Here is a 10,738-nt window from a genome sequence, read left to right as displayed (position 1 = left end):
ATAAAATCAATTATGAATTTGAGAATTTAAAAATTCGGCATTTTTGAGCTTAAATATTTACTACATAGCAATAGCTAGAGACTTGCAAAAAATATTCTAGGTTCCGTCAGCCTTCTACTTTACAATTATGTACAGATATAAGAAAAAAATAACTTTAGACAGTCAGGGAAAATTATTTTCTTTATGGGACACCGGTGTTCCAATCGTCCTTAAAGGGTTAAATAATTTTTGAGTAGAACTAGGAGTAGTGAAGAAAGTTGAACTTTGCTGAACTACCCAACCCGTCTTCGCATTAAATTTAATAAACAATTTTTATAAAATATGTTTAAAATTCTACTTGAGATAAAGGTCCACTTACTGAGAGTAAACAGCAAAGTTCTTCACCTTTAGTCGATTCTCCTTAAACTACTTTACGAACTCTTTTAAAAAAATTAAGCTTCCTAGCAATTTTTATATTGCGTATTTTCGCGCCAAATTGTTTGAGTGGATGCACATGGAAGTTCGCCAAAAAATTCTTCAGCCAATTACCAATAGGCCATTGCACAACGTCGATCAACCAATTGTGCAAAAAAGAGCAGTATGTGAACACCCCAGAAAGGTGTTTCTTCGGTGAGGTGGCGAAAAAAATACAAAACTACAGACATAAGAAGCAATTACATTGTTCGTGCACCTCAACGTGGACGATGGTGAGTCTATAAAGGGCAGTGAAGAACCCTCCATAGCTTACAGTGCACTGGAGGATTGTGTCGAGAACGGTCGACGCAGAGCACCAAGGTTTGTTATCAGTATTCTTTTTTTTAAAGTATGCGACACTACCCCCTTATAAACTCCCACCCCGGAAAAGTTTTTCGTGCCTAAGTGTTGTGGTGTGTTTATTTGTACGATAAACCAAAAAAATTGTGTGTATTCTGGTGTGAAATGATTAATTTCCCGTGGTAATTTCTTCAGTCCATGACCTGCCTCAATGCAAACAGCTTTGATGGTGGCTGGGAAGAATAGCAAGAGAATTCAATCGATATGTTGAGGAATTTTTTTATTCGACGTTCTTCGCTTCTTCGAGGTCAATGGTGGCTAAAAGCGACTCTTCTTTGTCTCGACAGATGATGCAAGTAACCCTCTGGATTGCCATTTCGGTGGCGGTTGTTCAGAGTGCACCGCAGCAATTTCTGTTGCTCAGTCCTCGGGCACAATATGCCCTGCAACCAGCCTTGAATCAACAGCAACCGGTTATTGCGCCAATTAATCAGTTGGGAAGAATCGAATCAGGCAATCAGCGAATCATCCTCTACTACCCTAATACTCCCAATGCCAATAGGCCACTAATTACTTTCCAGCGTCAGGATGGTAGTGGCTTCGATATCTTCCAGATCATTAACAATTGGTGGACTGAGCAGAGTCAGCAGCAGAGACCACAGGGATCCTCAACACAGGCACCAACATCCCAGCCACAAGCTGCACCACAGCCTTCACCGGATCCTTCACAGCCTCCATCCACTCAGTCATCACCAGCCCAGTCTGCCTCTACGCAGCCACCATCAGCTGAGTCTGGAGTACAACAGGCTAATCTCCCTCAAGGGATCTTAACTCGTCCTGCAACCCTTCCACCAACTCCATCTCAAAATCCAAATGCAGAGCGAATTTCCCAAGATACAGCGCAAAACCCACAAGCCCCAGCACAACCTCAGGCTCCCCAGATACCGCAAATTCCTCAAATTCCTCAAATTCCACAAATTCCCCAGATACCTAATATTCCTCAAATACCTGGGATACCTCAGATTCCTAATTTGATTCCTCAGGGTTCTCAGGGTTCTCAAAATACTCAAGGCAGTCAGGGTTCTCTAATCCCCCAGATTCCACAAATTCCCCAGATACCTAATATTCCTCAGATACCAGGAATACCTCAGATTCCTAATTTGATTCCTCAGGGTTCTCAGGGTTCCCAAAATACTCAAGGAAGCCAGGGTTCTCTAATCCCCCAGATTCCACAAATTCCCCAGATACCCAATATTCCTCAGATACCAGGAATACCTCAGATTCCTAATTTAATTCCTCAGGGTTCTCAAGGTTCCCAAAATTCTCAAGGTTCTCAAGGTAGCCAGGGATCTCAGTTAATTTCACAATTTCCCCAGATACCTGGAATAAATCAGATTTCTAATTTGATTCCTCAGAGTGCCCAAGGTTCTCAGAATACTCAAGGAACACAGGGTTCCCAAGGTAGTCAGGGTTCTCAGATCATTCCGCAAATTCCTCAGATACCTAATATTCCCCAGATACCAGGAATACCTCAGATTCCCAATCTTATTCCCCAAGCTCCCCAGGGTTCTCAGGGTGGTCAAATTCCACAGATTCCAAACATTCCTCAGATACCAGGAGTACCACAAATACCTAATATTCCGCTTCCACAACTTCCTCAAATATCGGGACTTCCTAATTTACAGCTCCCTCAATTACCTCAGGGATCCCAGATGCCACAGGCACCTCAGAATCAGCAAAGTGGTCAAGCATCTCAATCTCCCCAAATTCCAAACTTACAAAACCCTCAAGCTCCACAGATAGCTCAACTTCCAATTTCTCAATTGCCAAATTTCCAAATACCTCAGAATCCTAATCTTGGCTTACCTGGCATTCCCAATGCACCACTTCCCCAAATACCTCAATTACCCCAGTCTGCGCCACCGGCTGATGACAGAGTGTTTGTTCTCGCAGGACAGCCTCAGTTCTTTGGAAATTACGATGCTTTTGCCAGTCCTTTGAATCCCATATACAGTCTTCCACCGCCTCAGAATCTTATTCTTGGAGCGAGATCTCAAGACAATGAAATCCCGAGAAATAATCAGAACGATGCTGTAAGTATTTGTAGTTTTAATTATTAATTCAGAGATTTATTAAGCCTTTATTCTTGCAGATTTCAAGTTCTAGTGATATCTCGGAAATGTCTTTGAAAGCTGATCCAGAAGATGAACCTGGAGATGGTGCCATAATGGAGGAGAAGGAATTTATGTTGGATGAACGCAGCCAATTTGAGGAGGCCCCTAAAGAGGACGAAGAGCCAGAGAAGACTGAAATGTTGGAAGAAGAAAATCTTGAACTCCGTAGAGAGGAACCCAGTAATGAGGAGTCACTAATGGAAGATCCTGATAAGGACTACATGCAGATGAGGGAAATGGCAAGGGAGCAACCTGAATCACTGAAGCTTGAACCTGAAAACCCAAGTGTAGCTCAGGCAGCTCCTGAGAGTATTGCTTTTGCTGGTATTGGAGGTGTTGCTTCAGCTCAACCTATGGCTACAGCAGCATCCCTGGCCAAGGATGGTCTTGCTTTTGCCGCTCCAACAGCCACCTCTGTTGCCGGAGAGTTTCTCGAGATTCCTGAGGCCAAGGAGGCAGACCCGGCAGAAGAAAAAGACGAATAGATCCTACTATCAACAACATCAGAAATGTACAGAGAATTTTCCACAAAAAAAAAATCAGGAGCGGCTGTATACGGGATCGAAGAAATTCTCAACAGAATCTCATTGATCATCTCATCGAGTATCATCTCATCACATCATCGAAAAAAAAGAAGTCATACAAATATATGTAAAATGCCATGAAAAAAAGTATTAAAATAAATGATCTCCGATCAATGAAATTTGCAAGGTGTTTGTGCACAAGAAGAGGGTTTCCAAGAGTGTCCCAGAAAATTCTCAACCGGTTTCTAATGTGCACTTCGGGAAAGTATATCTGTGAAGATGAAATCCATCGGCAGTTTGTGCTGAGAGCACGTACTAAGTGGTGCCCAACTGCTGATCAATTGGTTAGTGATTAAATTTCTGAGGAGATTCCCTGGCACAAGAAGAGTTTGTGCTTTGGAAGAGAGATTGAGGTAAGTTTGGAAAATTATCAACCCACATCTTCTTAAAAGAATCCAAAGAAGATGGTTCTTTAGCGATAAATGGTCACTTATGCAAATGTCTGAGAATTTTATTGTATTGGCCTTTCAACTTGGTCGTGATTCAAGGAACGTGGCACCAAGAAAATCAGCACAATATACTCCTGAGGAATAAGGCTTTTGTGATATACAAGAAATAATGATTGCGATATTTTCGTGTCATGCTGTGCTTTGCATACTTGTCGCACCGGTTTGGTCATCGCCAGTACCATCATCAAAAGTGGCTGATGCCAGTCGGAAAACCTTGAACCCGGTCAGGAATGCTGCGGTGGCCTCTTTGACTAGAACGCAGGCTCGAGACGAGGGATGGTCAGATCAGAATACCACTGAGAGCAACGGCATAACATCTAATGACGTCCTCCATGTGGCTAAACCTGGATCATCTGTTGCCTCGAACTTCCTCTTGAATCTCATGCAGAATAACAATGCGGTACATTTGGCCTTTGAGGGTGAACCACCCAAAGAGAATTATGCAAACTTGCCCTATACCCCAATCCTCGATTATGCTTTCATCAAACCTGATAACGAAAGCGCCAATAGCACCCCCAATTGGCAAGATACACTCGCTAATATCCAGAAGAACCCAGCCTTTCAGGGTGGAGCCATAGTCAAACTACCCCCAATTAAAATTGTTGGGGCTGGGTCGGAAAGTAAATTTCCTCTAGTGTTGGAAATTTTCGCACAACGTATTCAATCAATGTTCTCAACGTACGCTCATGAGGATTTGAGCAGACCACCAGTATGGAATAGTTCTCAATATCAAGCTAATTTAACTGCACCAACTACTCTTAAAACTACCATCCTCACAACGAGAAAGCCCATTCAGACAACCCCTACAAGGACCACAAGAACCACAAGAACCACAAGGATCACAAGAAGTACAGGAACTACTAGGACCACAAGGAAAATCACTCGGGCTACAACAAGAAAACCTACCCAGACCACCACCAAATATTTACCATACCCCTTTCCATGGGTACAATCATCAGAAGATCAATCGGATTTACCTAATGAGAGCACCGAAATTGTGGACATAACTTACACAAAACCCATCCCCGTGGAGAATGATACATACATTTATGTGGGGGAGGGAGATGATGAATTCGATCGAGGTATCCACAGAAGAAAACCCAGAGGCATCCCCAACACTTTCCTCTAGATTTAGGCGAATAATTCTTTCGATATCAATCATCATGTTGATCATGTTCAAAGTTAAATCCATTTAAATGGTCATCATTATTGTAGTGTGACAATAGATCCTAAACTAATTGTTGATTGTTAAAACTTTCTTTCAATACACACGTGCTATCAGTTGAATCTCCAGCCGCTGCAGTTATTAAAGGTGATCGTACGACATGAATTGCTCACGTATTATAACAGGTAAGTCATTGAGGAAGAAGAGGTACTCATACCTTTTCTTGTATCTTCAGATTTGGGAGTTTGGATATTTTATAATACTTCGATTTTGAATGAGGTATAATAAGGTAAAGTGCCCTCAGTCGATCGGTAGAGTTATTTATTCAATTTATATATCGACGACTCCATTCCATACTATGTTAAGTCGACTTAGCCTTATATTACTCCGAGAGATATGTTGTTCCTGAGGTTACAATTGGTGAAAATTTGGTGGTCATCCGATGTTCGGGTAACGATACATTTCATACTTTCGAAAAAAAAAAAAAAATACACGGGCAGAATAGGAAATCGCCAACTTCAAATGGCTCTCTTGAAAAGTTGTCATTCTGAGATAGCATAGTATGGAATGGAACCGTCGATATATTTGCTGTAATATTTAACGTATGATCTAACATTAATAGGTTAATTGGGTTAGTTATTCCATAAATAATACGAATCAGTAACAATTTCATAGAAATTGATAATAAAAAATTCAGAAATTGACCTTCCACCGGTCGAGTGAGGACAATTTACCTTATATCCATTTAGACCAATTTAGACACCTCAATACTTAAGGAAGCATATTTTCGTAGAATTTTGGAAATCTGATCTCTCGATAATGATGACGATATGCAGTTTGTCCGTCTCAAACGTTCGTCCGTATTCAGAGTTAGATGCCAAAACGGTTACAGATATCGACTTCAGACCCCCAATTCCGATGTCCGTCACAAAATTTATCCAGATTTTTCGGGATGGTGGTTGTGTGTGTGAAGCCGCTTCAGCTCATATTTTGTGGACTTTTGAGCAAATTATTCACATTTAAACACAGAAACACCCTTTATGAGATGAAAATTATTGTAATTTGATTTACTAAAACATTAAATTCGCGAAAAACTAGAGAAAAATCCGTGAAATTCAACGCTTTGTTCAATGAGACTGTCATTTCTCAATCATGCCATTACTCTCGCTCGCACTCTCTCGTTCACTCTTTAATTGCGGGATATTTTCAAAATCATTTCCGTTACATAGCCGGCTTCATCAAATCACTCAAATTTTAATTTCTTTGTTACAAGTGTGGTCCAAGGCAACAAAATAATTTTTTTAAATGATTTTTCCATATGAATTTATTAATGCCTTGGGTATTTAATAAACAATTTCGTTATGAACTATAATACCTAAAGTTTATTTCTAAAACACAGTGCAATAAAATGAAATCCTTTCTTGTCGGGGGTGCAAGTGGATGAGTACTTTTGTTTTCCTTTTGGTGTTTCATGAACATGTTCTCCCAAGACATTTATGGAGAAATATCACGTCAAATTTCTGAGATATCTTTAGGTAAAAATTCTCAAGAAATTAATAAACTTGCTTGTTTAAACTCGTATTTATCTCAATAATTGTACAATACAGAACGTTGGTGTCCAGAATCCAGAAATGATTTTTGCAGGAGAATTCAAGGAAAAATTCCCTAGAACGAACTAATTTCCTATCATTTAATTTTTCCTGTAATTTTCTCGATTTTTCTCATAAATCCTTGAATATTCTTCAAACTTATAAATAAAGCTGTATAGGACAACTTGTGTCCTTCGCGAAAATATTTCCTTGAGGAAAGAGCTGGGGCCGCTGAATAACATAGGATGGGAAGGAAGACGTAATATTAACATCATCGTAAAACATGAACAAAATAACCTATCAAAATATGAATATTTTGTCCTTGGGTTATAAATCTTTTCTTCCTAGATTTCGGTGCCCTGCGCAGCGCACCTTCTTCATTGGTCGAAAATGTCAGGTTTCTGGGGCTTTGTCTTTCTTGGGGCCAAAGGGATGTCTTCATTGGGTACATGCGGTATATGGGTCCTGAATCACATACTCCACGAACAATTTTACAGCGATATTTTACTTTTTACAAATAAGTTACTAAATGAGTTAAGCAAAACTTAGTTAGTAGCCAAGAAAGATTTTTATTTTATTTTGGTTAACTTGTGTAGTAACTACAGTAGACTCTCTCAAATTCGGGCATATAGGACCGAAATGTCAGCCGAATTAGACAGAAATTCGGGCGACATGTGCTTATAGATATTGAGTTTACACACTCATATATATCGTAAATTGCATGAAAATCCCTCAATAATGCAAAATCACATCAAAACTAAGACAAACCATGCTAAATTTGAGCATATTTGATTCATTTGATAATCATAATCAAACTTGAAAAATGACAACAAACTTTTTTCAAATGTAACCGCTGCCCGAAATAAAAAGTAGCCCGATCTTAAAAGAGCCGAATTTGCGAGAGTCTACTGTAGTAACCTTATTTGTAAAAAGTAAAATATTGCTGTAAAATTGTTCGTGAAGTGTGTGGCTCAGAACCCATGTACCCAATGAAGACATCCCTTTGGCTCCCAAGAAAGACAAAATCCCAGAAACCTGACATTTTTGACCCGTGAAGAAGGTCCGCAGGGAACCGAAAAAGCTCTGAGAAGAAATTTTTTTTTATTCTGGGCTGAAATGTTCCATTCAACGACCATCAGGTTATTGTTGTTTATAAATTGTTACACCGGTCCCTTACCCTTAAGTTCTCCGTGTTTATGATCTTCAGAGAACTTAGCTCTTTTTTCGAGAATATTTTGTGAAAAAGACAAGTAGTCTTGCGCAATCCTTTTTGGGGATTCGAAGGATATTCAGGGATTTATGAAGAAAATGAAGAAAATTATAGAAAAAATTAATTATAAAAAAGTAGTTCTAGGAAAATCTTTGAATTTTTTTCACAAATCGTTTCTGGACAACACCATCCTACTCGTTATTGAAATAACATGTATTTAATTAAATACTTTTACCCATTTATTGAGAATTTTCACATTAAGATATTTCAGAATGTTGAAGTGATGGACCATAAGTATCTTTGTGGGATATGTCTGGAGACACCAAGAAACCCCAAAGTATTCATCGATAATTATTTCAATCTTTCCTCTTGGACATTAAATTTATGTATTTATATATTACATAAAATTAATAGAAACAATTTTAACAAATATTTTTTGAGCACTAAATCGCGAAATTTTCAACTAAAATGTACCTATTTTGCCATCTCAAGACCTCCAGGAGCTCGCGAAATAAATTTCGCGGGATATTCAAAATAACAGCCTTTATTCCGCTTTTTATGCACTACTACACATGCCATCCCGCTGAGAGCGCCACACTCTTTATCCGTGCCCACTCATACAGAGTGAAGACTCTGTGTATGGTGTATATTTCTATTTCGCAAAATCGGGAAAATTTTGGCGGGATAGCAATGTGACGGCGTAAGAATTGCATCACAGATCTTCTGGGCATTCCTCATAATTTGGCTCAAAGATCCTTATGATCTTGATTTTTCCATACTCTTTTAATTCTGTCCAACAATCATATTTTTGGATCTATTTTGAAAATGCGTTGTACGATTTTTTCATCTTTGAATATTCTTCAGGTTTAGAAGCTGTGCATATCGAGTTTACGAACATATTTAAAAATATTCTTGAAATATTAGTTATATGTTTTCCAGATTTGAGGTTAATTAGCTCTTGAAAGCGTATATTTCTCAGTTAATTTGGGTAAATTTGGAATTGATAGAAAGATCATGGACTCGCGAACAAGTTTGAACTCTTTCTAATCGGTTACAAACAGGTAATAGATCGATACAGAACAGGTGATTAATTATTATAATAATTTAAATTTATAAAAAATCAGTAACAACGAATTTATTGTTAATTCACTTTCAATCGCTTGTGCCAATCGGGGTCCCGGGATGAATTTATTAACCCTCTAACAGTGTTTTCTTTAATATGCTAAAAAAAAGTTCTAAAACAAAGTTTTCTAGGATAATTATGATCCAATAAAGTCGAAAAAACCATCCATTCTTCATTATCTCTTTTAGTTTAGGCACTAGATGAGAAAATATAAAATTTTTTTGAAACTCTTTTTGCTTCTAAAATTCACATTTTTACTTTTTCAATTTTTTTAAATAAAATATACAAAGTAGAATGGCATATCATTCAGTAAAAAATAAATTTATTTTAGTCAGATAACTTTAAATCGGTATTTTTATGGAAATTGGAAATGAGTTTTTTTGCACAAATATTTTTTGTTGCTTTTTCTCTGACCTGTCACACAAAACTGGGAATAGCAACAAAACGAAGAGTTAAAATGAGTTCAAACTTTTAAGAGATGTTTATAAGACTATTACCGAGGACACTATAGCACTTTTAAATAAATAAAACCTTTATTGTCGCTGTAAATGTGATTTTTGTGAAGACCGCCTGGAGGCGGTCTTACCCGTTAGAGGGTTATTTAACCTAGTACATATAGGGAAAAGCTTCGGATGACTCAAGCTTCGATCAACTCAATTTTGATAAAATGAAAAATTTAAAACGTGCATAAAAGAAGTGACTTTTAGAGAAAGTTAAAAAGGCTTTATTCCGGAAAGAAAACAGTTTGCTTCTCACGATTTAATTTTGCTACGATCAATGCGATTGATCAATGCCGATTAAATGTTCAACTCGATTGCCTTAAAGACAGCTAAGCCTAATTTCAGAACAGTCACACATCTGCCTAATTCAATATATTGATATTTTATAAATTAACATTAACATGTGATCTAATACAATATATTCTAAACCTGTAACTTCTATATTTTATTTTTTTTATTTATTTTCATTTATTTATTCATGTTCTTGTAGAATTTTAAGTACAATATGGGGCTGTATAAGTTATTTTTAATATTTTGGTTATGAAATTTGGCAAATTAAAACGAATTAAAACGAAGTGCTGTGCGAAAGAATATAGCAAAGCACGGAAAACTTTTTTTTTTAAATTTAATAGAGGTAAATGTTTTAAGATTGAATATTAGTATCGAATTATGGGTAAAGTCATGAGTTGTAGTACTACGAAGAGATAATTGACTTCAAGAATTTATTTAAACAATAAAAAAAATTTTAAGACTCTACTGTAAAAGCTTTTTGGAATTTTAACGGTTTTGACACTGTATATATTTAGTCAAAAATGGAGTATTTTTTCTCGGGTTTATTAATCTTTTTATGGAATATTTTCATATACAGTAGACTCTCGCTAATTCGGCTCTTTTAAGATCGTACTAACTTTTTAATTCGGGCGGCAGTTACATTCGAAAAAAGTTTGTTGACATTTTTAAAGATTGATTTATTATTATCAAATGAAAACTTAACTTAACTTCAACTTAAACAAAAAATCGTTGTATTTCACAAAATCTTGTCACCCGAGTTTCTCTCTAATTCGGGTGACATTTCGGTTCCAAATGCCCGAATTTGAGAGAGTCTATTGTAAATAGAACAAATCTGTGATTGCGAGAATACAGTCAGTGTCTTATTGGCCTGAAGTGATCCAATCGTTTACAAAGGGTTAA

The 10,738-nt window shown here is 37.4% G+C and overlaps 2 protein-coding genes across 2 annotated transcripts; both read left to right on the top strand.

Annotated features, from left to right (window-relative positions):
• Positions 1–600: 600 nt before the first annotated feature.
• On the top strand, positions 601–3,630 carry LOC129804219 (sporozoite surface protein 2-like). The gene is made up of 3 exons (XM_055851335.1): positions 601–774; positions 1,101–2,846; positions 2,906–3,630. The coding sequence occupies exons 2-3, from the start codon at positions 1,101–1,103 to the stop codon at positions 3,410–3,412; spliced, it is 2,253 nt and encodes a 750-aa protein (XP_055707310.1). The 5' UTR covers positions 601–774; the 3' UTR covers positions 3,413–3,630.
• A 112-nt stretch (positions 3,631–3,742) lies between these two features.
• Positions 3,743–5,214, top strand: LOC129804218 (uncharacterized). Its single transcript, XM_055851333.1, has 2 exons — positions 3,743–3,864; positions 4,000–5,214. Exon 2 carries the CDS (start codon positions 4,070–4,072, stop codon positions 5,087–5,089), a length of 1,020 nt encoding a protein of 339 aa, XP_055707308.1. The 5' UTR covers positions 3,743–3,864; positions 4,000–4,069; the 3' UTR covers positions 5,090–5,214.
• The last annotated feature ends 5,524 nt before the right edge of the window (positions 5,215–10,738 follow it).

Source organism: Phlebotomus papatasi, chromosome 2, assembly GCF_024763615.1.
Source record: "Phlebotomus papatasi isolate M1 chromosome 2, Ppap_2.1, whole genome shotgun sequence".
Lineage (NCBI taxonomy): Eukaryota > Metazoa > Arthropoda > Insecta > Diptera > Psychodidae > Phlebotomus > Phlebotomus papatasi.
This window is presented reverse-complemented; position numbering and strand designations above follow the sequence as displayed.

Excerpts from the sequence above, each read along its gene's own strand:
- LOC129804218 (XM_055851333.1), top strand. The coding sequence starts at position 4,070 with ATGATTGCGATATTTTCGTGTCATGCTGTGCTTTGCATACTTGTCGCA.
- LOC129804219 (XM_055851335.1), top strand. The coding sequence starts at position 1,101 with ATGATGCAAGTAACCCTCTGGATTGCCATTTCGGTGGCGGTTGTTCAG. Across the intron at positions 2,847-2,905 it reads GAAATAATCAGAACGATGCT|ATTTCAAGTTCTAGTGATAT; the intron begins GTAAGTATTTGT and ends TTATTCTTGCAG.